This window comes from Chelon labrosus (assembly GCF_963514085.1).
Source record: "Chelon labrosus genome assembly, chromosome: 4".
Lineage (NCBI taxonomy): Eukaryota > Metazoa > Chordata > Actinopteri > Mugiliformes > Mugilidae > Chelon > Chelon labrosus.
Genome location: NC_140340.1, coordinates 8,455,090 through 8,468,724, shown reverse-complemented (window position 1 = coordinate 8,468,724; position 13,635 = coordinate 8,455,090). Strand labels below are relative to the sequence as shown.

The 13,635-nt window shown below is 40.1% G+C and overlaps 2 protein-coding genes across 3 annotated transcripts; both read right to left on the bottom strand.

Annotated features, from left to right (window-relative positions):
* Nucleotides 1-213: 213 nt before the first annotated feature.
* On the bottom strand, nucleotides 214-3,811 carry arpc4 (actin related protein 2/3 complex, subunit 4). The gene is made up of 6 exons (XM_084542790.1): nucleotides 3,752-3,811; nucleotides 2,437-2,555; nucleotides 2,206-2,317; nucleotides 2,004-2,099; nucleotides 761-931; nucleotides 214-593 (listed from the first exon to the last, which is right to left on the bottom strand). Exons 1-6 carry the CDS (start codon nucleotides 3,752-3,754, stop codon nucleotides 588-590), a joined length of 507 nt encoding a protein of 168 aa, XP_084398916.1. The 5' UTR covers nucleotides 3,755-3,811; the 3' UTR covers nucleotides 214-587.
* Nucleotides 3,812-5,172: 1,361 nt separating this feature from the next.
* Nucleotides 5,173-13,184, bottom strand: LOC311486993 (ras-related protein rab7-like). 2 transcript variants are annotated; one of them, XM_084543068.1, is made up of 6 exons: nucleotides 12,822-13,184; nucleotides 9,094-9,156; nucleotides 8,463-8,589; nucleotides 8,132-8,350; nucleotides 6,621-6,749; nucleotides 5,173-6,521 (listed from the first exon to the last, which is right to left on the bottom strand). In XM_084543068.1, the coding sequence occupies exons 2-6, from the start codon at nucleotides 9,144-9,146 to the stop codon at nucleotides 6,426-6,428; spliced, it is 624 nt and encodes a 207-aa protein (XP_084399194.1). In that variant the 5' UTR covers nucleotides 9,147-9,156; nucleotides 12,822-13,184; the 3' UTR covers nucleotides 5,173-6,425. The 2 variants fall into 2 exon arrangements, with proteins under 2 accessions (XP_084399194.1, XP_084399195.1); XM_084543069.1 differs by lacking the exon at nucleotides 12,822-13,184 and adding an exon at nucleotides 12,608-12,686.
* Nucleotides 13,185-13,635: the final 451 nt, after the last annotated feature.

The following is a 13,635-nucleotide window of genomic DNA, read 5'->3' as shown; positions in this document are numbered from 1 at the left end:
CTGTTTCTGTTTTATGAAAAAATAAATCACAGAAAAATACAAAGTATAATGTTTTTATTCCTCCTTATTCACTGCCAGTGTAGGTATATTTGTTTGTCATGTACAATAGGGTCTTCTGTGTTCTCATGCTAATTGATTGCCTTCATGGTTTACGGACTGGTGTAACAAAAATGAAATGCATGTGCATATAATATTTATATATATATTTATGTATTTTAAAAAAAAACATTTAAATTATCTGGAAAAAGAAACCTGTATTATCCTGTGCTCACTAATATTGATAAATCTCTTTTTTTTTTTTTTTAAGGACCTGCCCTGATTTCCAATATTCCAGAGGCAGAGATTCATGTCTGGTGTGGATATCAATTATGTACAAACATCAATATTTTTGAGCACAGGGGAATTTAAAGGTTAAAGGGTTAAAGCCCCATTGGCCTGTACATTTTTGCTGTACATCTTATGTTTCACCAGCGTCTCTGGGCCGATTGCATTTTGCCTCCTCTCCGTCCTGTGATACGAACGCTCCACAGCGGCGGCCGAGATTGCAAAAGGAATGTTTTCCTGGGATTTCTCTTTGTGTCTCTCTCTCAAAACTGCAAACGTAAAACAAAAACACAATGTCTGAGCTTAAAATGTGCTTCATGGCTGCAACAGACTGAATAAACACTGCACCAATATAAAACTGTCATCCTAATATAATAATAAACCAACATAAATTTGTTTTTGGTGCAAATTTGCATGTTGAGAGACTGTAACTCACATTTTTGAGGAACTCCTCGGCGACTATACGAGCCCTGGCGTTGACCGACAGCTTCATTTCACTGATCTCTTTGTCAATTTCCTCCATAAAATGAATGACAAAGTCCACTAGTTTATGCTTGTACATCTGCTCTGTGTGGAAGTTGGTGATGAGAAAGCTGATGTCATACCCCTGCGAAACAACGACGGGTAAAATGACAGCGTTAAAAGATCCTCCCACCACACGATCACATGCATCTGTTTGAGATGAGTATTATGAACTTTGCAAAGACAGACATGATAACCAGTAATCCCACTATTTGCAAAAGGTTTTCCAGGACTTTCCTGGATATTTGGGGAAAACGTGCAGTTTAAATTAAACAACTAAAGATGAAAACTGTTATTTGTAAATGAAAAAATATTTTCTTTCAGCCGTCAGCTGCCTGCATTAACAGGAATCACTCAATGTGATTCAAGGTAAAATCTTAACTTGTACCTGACAACATTTAGACTAAAATTAGGTGTTTAAAATAATTATGAAGAATGTGAGTCTGGTAACACACTAAAAAAAACTACATATAGATAGTCCTACAACCAATCAGAGCAACAAATAATCCTTCTCTGACAGCAGCCATTTCCATTGTGAACTAATTCAATTTCACACCACTCAGGTGATGTAATTGACTATGCTGTCCAGAATGGTTTGATTGGCCCAGGAGGTCTTTGTCACGTATAATGAATTCCTAACGGAGCGACTCCATCCCGAAAATTTCACACTAAAATTCTGAGAGCAGGAGAACTTTGAGGTGCCTTCCAGTCAATCACTTTAATGCCCATTAGGCTATTTTGGACATTTTATCACCACTGAGTATTTACACAGATCTTTAAAGAAAGTCCACCACTCTCTAAAATTGTAATTGTTGTTTTAACTTAAGTATATGGAAATATTTTTAAAGAGCACATCAGATAATACTGACATCTGTAGGTGGTAATAAAATATTACATCACCTGTTTAAGCTATGTAAGCGCGCTCCGCACAAGTTGAAGTGATTCCTTGCTTGTGGCGGGATGGTGAGTTAGGAGGGGTTGGCGCCAAAAGTGCTCTCCATTTAAAATTATATACTGAAGCAAATTAAGGGATGCTGATAAGACTTCAGGCATAAAAAAAAACTGTTTTAAAGGCTTGGATTATTCTGAAAGCACCCGTCAAACATTTTACATACATGATATCTCATTAATGAAGCATACTATTAATGTCCACTTACCTCGACTGGTTTCCTCCTCAGGATGAAGAAGTTCTCTGCTCTCATCATCATGAAACGCATGAACTTGTGGCACAGAATCTTCTCAATCTCATCGGCCTACGGCAGCAAAATCATTTCAAAGGAACAATCAGGACACGATTCTCATAAAACATATCCCTTTGCTCTGAGTGACGGTTCACACTGGGACAGCGCCCCGACCGACCTGCTTGACAGCGATGCTGACTCTGACAGAGTTGATGGAGCCCTCGATCAGAACCTTCTCCTTGTCATTACGACTGATGATGACAGGCTGGAGGAGCAACTCTTTACTACTCCTGGAAGTGAAAAAAAAAAAACACACACTCTCAGTCAGTCAGTCACAGGTACTAAGAGGTTAAACTTTTTCACACGCCGTTTGGTTTTGTCACATGCACAGCTGTGGTGCCACCCTCACCTGACTTCCACCTCCGGCTTGTTGTGTCTCTCCACCACCTGTGAAGAGAAATTCTCAAGGCAGAGGGCGGCCTGCAGTGTGGCACGCACTGCGTTGAGATACGGGCGCAAAGTTGCCGTCTGGGTACGGAAAACAAGGAAAAGAATAGATGACGATCGTTTCTAACGAACACTGTCTTCATTTATACTATATATTGGACGCTACAACAGGCGTGCTACTTCACTTTAGGCACATTTGAAGGAAACCTGAGCGGGAGAAGCAAATAATTGCTAAAAGAAACTAGCGAGCTTGTGATTACAATATTAGAGGCCATGTACACAACTATGAAACTCAGCCCTTACCAAAAGTTCAAGAATAGAACAAGATGCAGCTGTTCACATGTAGTTTACTCGTTAACACGGTAAACACCATTTGAAGGCAGCATCTCTTCTTTTTTATATGGCAGCAGATGCACCTTTCAGATATTTTGTCGCAATTACAAACAGTAACAAAGACTCTGTTCTGTTGAGTTCCCCACAAAGGTTCATGTGGAACCGTCTAAATGGAATAAAGCCATCGTTAGTCTTGTTTACGACGCCTGTGTTCTTCCTGCTTTGCTGTGATTCAGGTCTATAAAAGGCAGTTAAGAGAAACTGCTTATATATTTTAACATTTTGATTGTCAAAAGCCACACTGTCTTCAAAATGTTATTATTGTCCTGCTGTCCCAAAGGCTGTGCAGCTGACATAAACTCAAAACAAATGCCCAATGTCTCATTTATGATGCTGTCTCCTATTAACTGCAGATAATGTCAGTAAACAGTGACAGAACTGGGAAAAATTTGTATATGCGACATGTAGACATATTAAAATTAAGCAGTGTTTGTTTTCCAGGAGCTGCACCACCATCCTCCACCTGCTCTATAAACATCTTTATCAGATGACCCTGCTACCAGCAGCAAAGTTCAACAGATGCTTGCCTTCCTTTTCCGTCATTGCAGTTAGCATAATACGTTATTTAGCAACAGGGTATTATTATGATGTTACAACCAGCCCCGCGTGTCGTAACATAAATATTATATTAAAATTCGTCGTGTCTATATGATTATATCTGCTCTCTTTTTAGCTAAAAAGCCAAATAGCTAACGTTAGCCTGTTAGCTCACCGCCTCCTTAGCCACTTCTAACATGACCAACGGAAAAAATAAACGAATTGCGCCTTCGTAAATTGATGCAGCTTTAATGTACGCGCGGTCACAGCCTTCTATCGACAACGTCTGATAAATGTAACCGTTGAATTGTGTCGTTTTATCAGCTCTTATGTCTTTTTTCTCTTACCATTTCTCAGTATCCGGAGAGGCGGCTAAAGGCGGAAGTGGCTGCAGTCGCGAGAGCTACTTCCGCGTACATACCGGAAATCATGAACAGCCGTTGATGTGTGCGCTCAGATATCCAGATATGGAATGAAAACGGTTAGGTTTCAAAATGAGTCATTATTAGTAGTAAATGTAATTAATCAAAAGTAAATCAAAGCGGAAATCATTTATAGCGTATTTGTTTAACATTTTTATTTCTCTGCAATTCCTGTCTAAGATAAAATCCCAATTACATAAACATTACTATGCTAGAAAAAAATAAATATATTAATTATTATATCAATATATATAATTTATATATATAATTTATTTAATTTTAAGAAACTTTCATTGATGTCCCAGAATGACTACTAAACTCGTGTGTATTCAGATTAATTCTCTGAGCATGCAAAAACTTGGCGTAGGGCCTCCCCTTGAAACACTTTTTCTTTCTCTTAGTAATATTAAAAAACAGTTATTATTACTATAATCACACATGCAATTTCCTTTCAGGCTTATTCTGACATTTTTAAATGCACCATTATTTTAAAATCTCACCGTTTTGGGCACACAAAATACAAAAACAGTTGAACGATCATCGCAGCCACATGAATGATAAAACACATTTAAAGCTTAATGGAATCAGATAATACAGAAAATATAATTTGTCAAAATTGTTTTGATGGTGGCTCATCATGAATGACTGAGGCGGTGATGGTAGAATTTATTCACCTTTGGATTAATTCTCTTCACGATATCAGGATGAACCATTTGAGACAAAAAATACATACTATTGACATCAATAATACTGCGTCTACTTCTGTTATGTTTTTAGGCCAGATGCAGATCCAATTTTTTTTTTTTTTTTTTTTTTAAAAAGACATCAATACACTGGGATATACAGCAAAGACTGGACTCAGTTAGTTTTAACAAACATGGGAATTTTTCCAAGGGCAGACACTGTTGAGTTGTTGCGGCTAGAAAACCACAAATAAGATTAGAAAACCATTCCAGTAAACCACCATAATGAAACCTGAAACCCAGGCCTGTGGAGCTGTCTCACTTACGTATAATGCAACCTCCATTTATCAGTGTTTCATACGGCTTGGAATGATTGAACAGGGGTTCATGACACAGAAGAGATAATAAATTAAACCGTGAGTGGATATCAATTTGCTTTTAAAGAAGAAAGTACTTTTGTCTTCTAAATTTAACCCAGCCGTACGTACACATGAGGCAGCCGGGGAGCTTGAGTTAGGCGACTTGCTCAAGGATACCGAGGCTAAAGGGGGCACATCAGTGCTGGATTAGAACTAGTAACAGTAGTGAGGTGGTGTCTGAGTGCAAAAAGAAATTAACCACTCAATCGAACATAAATTGAGACAAATAACGTTAGACAACTGGTATATTCAAGAGTTTTTATTATTTGACGTCCGAATTTTCTTTAACAACATCATTGGCGTTGCAGTAATTGTTTCTGTAAGGAGAAGGAGTAATACCGGGGCAAATAGTTGGATATTTTCTTAAATGGAAAGAAAGAACATCCATTTCAGTTCAATCCGTTTAACCTTTGCCATCTATACACTGTAATACACAATCCGTTAAAAATATTAAGTACTTAGCCAACCTGAGCTACAAGCAGATAGATAGAACAGCAATAACAAAGACATGACAGAAGAGACAGGTGTAAGCAGTGTCGGTGACGCATACTGTAATTCCAGAGCACTCAAAGATGTCTGATGAGGGACAGAACACATACAGCAGTAATAGTAGAAGTACAAGTAATGTTACATAAAAGGCAAATATTAATATAGCAAGGGGGGATTAATCCACGTTTTACACTGTGACCGCCTTGTCAGCTTTTATTTAATGTCTACTTAATGTCTCTTTTGCACCGTGAGGCCGTTACAAACCCTTTAACGCACAATCTTGCGGGGGAAAATACAATCACCAGAGTGTTCAAAAGATTCTCAGGAGATATCTAACAAGGAAAAAAACGTGAGGCGGCATAATTTGAAGCTTACCGAAAGGCGTGTGGTAGCAGACGTTGCCCAAAATCAGTCATCCCTCTATAACGTTTAAAGGCAAAAACATAAGAAAGTGCAAAACAATAAGCGTGTGTTTCAGGGTGGCTAGAAAAAAAAAATAACATCAGCCAATTAAAATATATATATATATTGTTCAATTAGATTATTTCTTGACAAAAAAAAAAAGAAAGAAAGCAACAGAAAAACAGGGAGAATAAGATACTTGGGATGCTGACATTAGCCAACATCGTCTCACGTTACAGAGCATCAGCCAGTCCATCTAGAGTTCCCAATCGCACTCTCTGAACATGGCTCCATCTTGCCCCCTCAGCGAGAGACTCAGAGGCCACAGGGGGGCATTCTTCTCTCGTGTGATCTTTGGGCTCTGGATTTGTCGGGCGTAATTTGCGAGAGTACGCTAGTGTGTTGATTTGTGTGCTAGGTAGGGAGGAGAGGGGGGGGGAGATACATCCATGTGCAGCGTACTGCGTGGGGGGTGGTGTCGATGGAATGATCAGTGGCGTGAAGGAGGAAGACCAGGAGGGAAGTCTTTTCCCTGGGAGCGAGTTGGAGGTGACGTAACCGGTGACGGGGTGATTCAGAAAGAGAGAAGGTGGTCCAAGATGTCCCTTAGCAGCTGCAGCTTTCTGCTGAAGGTTTAGCTCTGTCATCCCGACCCAGCTTAATGGGATCTGGGAATTCGTTATACAACTCCACCTCTGTCTCCTGAGAGGCAGCGAGAGAGAAAACAGCGATGAGTGAAACCAATCGTTATTACACAGACAACACAAGTTGGACTTTTCATAGAAAGGAACTATAACTCACCTGTTTGAGGGCGTTACGTGCAATTGTCTGGAATGCCTGTTCTACATTGATGGCCTCTTTGGCGCTGGTCTCAAAGTAGGGGATGTTGTTCTTGCTCTGACACCAAGCCTGAGCCCTTTTGGTGGGAACCTGTGTGTATGAAGAAGACGACATCAGTCAACAATGATGACCCGAATCTGGACGGGATCATGGTCGTCTCCAAATGAAATAACCTTTCATAAAATCAAATCTATTTCACATGTTGTTCTACTTCATAAAATTTTACCTTTTGTTTAGGTTACAATTTTAAATAAACACATGACACCAACAATAATAACCCTTGTGTCTTTTGGCATGAATAACCTCAAAACAGTTTTAGCTGTGGATCAGGCCTGCATAATGTCCAGCCAGAAGTTTGGACAATAATTTATGACAGAGCTGCTTCAGCTCAGCCATATTTTTCAGATTTCTGGGGTGAATGGCTTGTTTGAGGTAATTCTGCAGCATCTCTATTGAGTTACTGTCATTCTAGACTCTAGTCAGAATAGACTCAAGTCTTTTGAATTCTACATGGAAAACTGCTCTGACACTACACTCCTGTAATATACATTTATAATGTGGGAGTTCCCCTCAGTGATTGTAAATAGTTCAGGGTTAGAGGCAGCCATGTAGCCCATAAATAAAGACACCACTACACACTTGTGGCATGATGTTTCCATCTTGGATGCAGAGACCCTTTTAACATATGACGTGCTACATGTTTTTTACAAACTAGTTTCTATTCGGTCACTTGAGTTAGTTAAAATAAACTGTTCATAATTTTAACTTCAATGAAGATCTGGTTATATTTTGAGAGAGATTTCCAACTTAACTTACTTTCTAGCCACTGTTTAAGGATACAAGGTTTATTATTCATCACATGCATGGTGTACAGGTACAGCAGCAGTAAAACTAATAAGGTAAAGAATAAAAATGTCAGGTATTCCAAGATCAAGTTATTGAAGAGTAGGAGACGACAGTCTGAATAATTTAGGAGAATATCTGTACAAGTGAGGTTAGCTATCGGTTGTATGTGACCCTCAACACCATACTTACTGCCAATATCTCTACTGTAACTTTAAATTAAACAGAAAGTGACAGAACTTTAATTATGTCTGCACACTCTTAATGAATGCTGAATTGTAAAACGGCCTGAATTTAAATGCGCCGTGCTGATATTGATGCAATGCTTTCACTGAGCACAGACATGACTCTGCTCAGGTACAATGACTCTTGTAATTTCTTCAGTTGTTTACACAGCAGTTTTATGCCATAAACATTTACATTATGCAACTCTTGCGGATCACAAAGGTCAAGTCAATAGAAGTCTTTACAGGCTCAGTCTTTACTCCTCCTGTACACCAGCGCACAAACAACCATGGCGTGTTACCGTTGTAACACATCTAGACTGTCTTCTATCAGTGAAATGAGATAACAGACCGGGCCTCGGTTTCACAGGATCATGATATTTTCCATTATCCGCTCATACCAACCTGTCTATTCTCCAAGTCAATCTTGTTTCCTAGCACCACGAAGGGGAAGTTCTCCGGATCGCGAGGGCTGGCCTGGATCAGAAACTCATCCCGCCAGCTGTCGAGTGTCTTGAAGGTGTTGGGCGCGGTCACGTCGAACACCAGCACACAGCAGTCTGCTCCACGGTAGAACGCAACACCCAGAGACTGGAACCTCTCCTGGCCAGCTGTGTCCCAGATCTAGACAAACGAAGAAGAAGAAGAACGTTAGGTACTCCAGGCTCATAGAGACCAAAAAAAAATTACAGTTAACATTCAAGATAAGGATCTTCCAGCTGTAATTAATCCACACCTGCATTGTAACGAGCCGGTCGTCCACCATCACCTCCTTGGTCAGGAAGTCTGCTCCTATTGTAGCTTTGTACTGGTTACTGAACTTCTTGTTCACATACTGGTTCATTAAGGAGGTCTTTCCAACACTGTGCGTGAAACACAAAGTATAGAGTGAGTGCCACGTGGACGAAATCTTACTACAACTTTCATGTGCCTTCAGACAGCTACTTAGAAGAACTGAGAGTAAGAAGCATTACAGAAAGTCACCATCATCAGCAGAGTTAAAAATAAATAAATAAATAACAACAATGAAAGACTTTTACACTATCCCCCAGCTCTTACATCTATACTCATACGACTTATTAAAAGCGGTGAACCATAGAGTGCCCTTTAAACCGTACACAGATAAGAGCAGCTGGGCTGTATTTACAAGAAGCACTCTGCCCGGAGACAGCTTATGACATAATGATAACTCGTGCCAACAAGGAAGTATCGGCATGCAAACAAATTTACAGAGAAGATTCAGCTCGTTCGTTTTTTTCCTAACTAACTATTTTTACTGCGTCACGTTTTTTTTTAAGCACGCCACCGCTGGTTTTGGCACATAGGAGAATTTCTTTTTTTAAAAAACCTGCCACGTTGTGACTCACCCAGAATCTCCCAGGATGATGACTTTCAAGAGCACTTTCTTCCTGGATGTCATTTTTCCACAGCTGCAGAAAGACAAAAGGGGAAAAAAAAAAGTTACGCCATCTAACCACCACGTCACATCAAGTCACCACCTGATCACATGATTCCTATTGTTTGGAGACAACGAAATCAATACAAAAGTAAATCTGTCTCTAAGCAGACCGGCAAACACTGGTCTGCAAAATTGCATGTTGAGTTTCAAGGCCCTGCACCAATCGGGTCTGAACGCCTTTCATTCCAGTCATGTGCTTTCTAAGCTGTTGGGCAAATCACGAGGAGCACTTCATTCTTTCTCTTTCTCTCACACAGCACAGCACAGGAAGTTACCTCTCAGAGGGCTGACTTCTTCGTCGTACCGTCCGAGCAATCTGATATATTCTGCTGATATAACAATCACTAAACTGACAATTTACGGCTTACTTTCCATCAGATAATAAGAGAAAAGTTACAAAAATGACCAAAACCCCATAAACAACACGAGTTTGAAGAAACTGTGAAGGTTCTCAGACATCCAGGGCATGGTTTATCCAAAAAAGGTTCAAAAAAATGCAACTGGACTTGTAGAGTTTTTTGAGAAGACGTTTCACCACTCATCCGAGTAGCTAAGATAGGGAAAGAGGACAGGGACAAAAACAGCCCCCCCACCCTTCAACGATAGGTAAGTACCCAACCGTTAATGGAAATTAGCTGCACTGGTTTCCGTTTGTTAATACCAACAAGCAAGTTTCAGTAGGAGGTCCTATTTAAACCTCAAACTTCCCACCAGTCCCCTACAACTGAAGAAGCTACTCAGATGAGTGGTGAAACGTCTTCTCAAAAAAACTCTACAAGTCCAGTTGCCTTTTTTTGAACCTTTTTTGGATATATACTCACTCCAATCTCCTTCAAGCTAATGTGTCTACTCCTAATTGTACCATGGGTGTCAATAACGTTCAAGAATGAGGCAGAAATTAGGCATATCTGCATTAATCCAACCAAACAATGGCACATCTTATCCCCTTGGTCTGGGTCAGTCAGATGAAGCAGGCCACCGTACTTTCAGCAGGAACTCTAGTTCACTATTGGGCAATCAGTGTAATTTCCAAAGCCTGTAATGCACACCACTGCTCAGTTACGTGCACGGTGTCCATCAGTTCAAGTCAAAATGAAGTAAGCAAGACATTGCACAACACATGAATAAGTTAACAAATGGTGTACTGTCCCCTCTCTGAGCTGCAAAACACTGTACGTGCAATTTTAGTAATACAAAAATAGAAATATGAAATGTGTCTGTTTCACCGAGGCCAAATGCATGACAATGAACTGGTGCACAGGACATACTACCCAGCTGGTACCACACTCGTTCTGTGATTCCATGTGACACAGATGTGGAGCACATGCCGACTTCACTTTTCATGGCTAAAACTCGTATAACTCAAAGAAGTGTCGGGCAGTAAAATGTGTTCCCTGTCTTGAAAGCTTATCTATAAACCTTATCCGTGCACAAATAAGCTAGGCAAACAAAAAATTCACTGTGATTTCATAAGAGGCTACCTTATCTTTTTTCATACTTTTGTCTTCTCTGCGCCGCGTAAATCATCATCAAACAACTGTGACAAAAAAAAAAAAACTAGGTAAGTCTACCGTATGTGTGCACTCAGCAAGAATGACAGCAGCTGTCTGAAGGTAATATACGTAGCAACGTCTCCTCAACACGAATATAACTAGGGCTGATCTAAACATATGTACGGATGGCCACTGTACATACTGTATACAATCAAATATTAAGCAGTGCTGTGATCTTCACCAATAGATAATTCGGTTACCTTCATGTCTTTGGCAGTGGCCTGTTTTAAGAGGGTTTAACCAAAAACCTGACCACTTCCCATCAGCCTTACGTAGGTCAATATACATCACACACAAAACACACGAGAGATTTTAGACATGCCAATAAACCAACTCAAAGTGGTTTTGGTGTAACTTGTTACGAAACACAGACATCACTTCTAATTCAAACTAAAATTAACACACAGGACTGAAAACTAGAGAATGTGCGTCGACTGAGTCGGCAAAAAAACTCTTGAGTTAGGACACTTGCATTTGTTCTGACTGGAACAAGCATACCACTCCCGTGACAACAACACTGTGAAGAACGGAGCAGCTGACTAAAGAATGAACAGCACATCACTGAAGTCTAGGTGTGCTCACACGTTAGTCACATGATTGACTGGCATTTGTCAATGATGTGAGCTTCAGGAGTTAAAGCCGAGTAAACTGATGAACAAAAGAAAAGTTTGTAGGGCATCTGCAGGTTAGAGGAAATGTGGGATGGTAACACACGGTTGTATACACTATATAAGCTGTATACACAAACTGGCTGTCAACTGATTTGTGAACAAACTATAAAAAAAATGTTAATTATGTTCTTTTACTCCTGTTTAATCTGTCACCCAACGTAACTTCCTTTTGCCGGTACATCCTTGGAAGGAGCAGCCTGAATTCACCTTGGATATGCATCATGAATACAAATAACAGACACAAACAAACAAACTCTGAACTAAATTTAGATTTTGGAAGGCAGAGCTCAGATGTTTCTCAGTGCTGAGTCAATCATAATATTTCCTGGTAAACTAGTTTCTACCTGACGCTCCAGCTCATGTGATATCAAGAAGTCTGGTCAGTACACAACACAATATTAACCTTAAAATAATTATTACCACTAATATGAGCTTGCCAGGAGCGACGTGAACAACATGCGGTTAGAGTTACGCACTCGGTGCCACCGAAACCATAAAAACTCTTCAAGGCTCCAGTTCAAAGGGACTGCAAGTAAAGAAGACATTTCAAAGTACGACAAACCCTACACGAACATAAAAATATGTTCAAAGAATCAAACAACATCGTGTGTTATGAGTGAACAACAAAACAGGCCTGATCCAAACTACCAGAGTCGAGCTCCAGTATCAAGTAACCTGAGATGAGTCGTTTGCACTCTGGTTGCAAACAACTGCAATCAATCATTGGAGCAGTAAAGACTTTCAGTCTTCATGTCCTGACAGACTTTTAAACTCGAATGGGTAATTAAATACAGGACTTTTATGTTTCAATAACATAACTGATAGGAGTGGTCACATTAGGTTATTAAATTAAAAGCGAACGACGTGTACCTGCAAGTCATAAACGAAACAAAAACTAGAGGAGAAGAAGAAAGAAACACATGACATGTCTCGTCTGCCAGGCAACACAACATTTATTTCTCTCAGCCTGTTGACAGAACAGATGAGAAAACGACACTTCGTCAGAGTCAAGATATGTCACCAAAGACCACATTTGAAGTGATTTATCGGAGATGTGTGTAGCTTTGGTTGGAAGTCCCTTCTCTCTGTGCATGAACGACAATTATATATTATATTCAGTAAGAAAGATCATTAATCCTCCTGCCCACATTTGACAGAGATTGCCGTCCTTTGACAATGATTAGCTCGACAGACAGACCTCGACTCTCCCTCTCTTGGTTGGACTCGACCCAGAGGAGCCACAGGCCGGCCTTGTTGTTTTTGCCATCGAGCTTCTCGAAAAACATTGCACCACCGTTAGCCGTTACACGTCAGGGTTAATGGGACACAGAATAACACGATGAGTGAGCAAACACAACACACCCAAAATGACTGTCGTCGTCTCTAAAAAAAAAACCAAACAAAACACTTACTTTCAACTTGTAGCACACCGGAGAGGCGACTTCTCGATCGTATCAGACCCGGCTGCGAGCTAACTAGCTGTTATTGTTCAGGACAGCTAGCGTCGGAGGCTAACTAGGCGTTACGTTAGCTAGCTAGCTAGCTCGCTGCAGCTGATCCCGCCTGGCTTAGTGTTAATTTGGCAAAACCTCGACTCGGATTAGTTGTAAAAAACGCACTGCCCTTTGAGCGAACACTGGCAACAACTGCGTCGTAAACTGACAAGGCAATCTATCTACAAACGCGGTGTAAATTTGGCACTTTGCTTGAAGGCTTGCTTGCCTGTCAGCCAGCTAACTACCTACTACCCCCAGCTTCTGCCTTCCCCTTTCACTTCCTCCTCCAAAACAACGCCTGCGTCTTACGTCAGACGCAGGACCGCCCAGCAGCTCAACAAATGACAAATTAGTTTTACTTTACGTTTGTTTTTCTTCATTACTTCTGTTAAAATAATTATATTAATATTCAACATGTCTCATTAAAAAAAAAAGAAAAACACAAATTTCAGAATAAATGGTTAAATATGTAGTTTCAAGTACAAAGTACAAGTTTCAAGTACAACAGGTATCGAGTTTCAGTTTTGTTGTAGAAGTTATTTAGTATTGCACATTTATTAACTAGGGGGACTAAAATATCTGCATAAGAATGGGAAAATAGACACCTTAACATTTAGTAGTCGCTGATGGGCTTTGGAGGCCAACTCAGCAGCCTGTTTGTTTGATCCTCCTCTTAAACGTACTTTGAAAAGCAGACTTCCTGTTAAAAATTGATCATCAAGCCCAAACT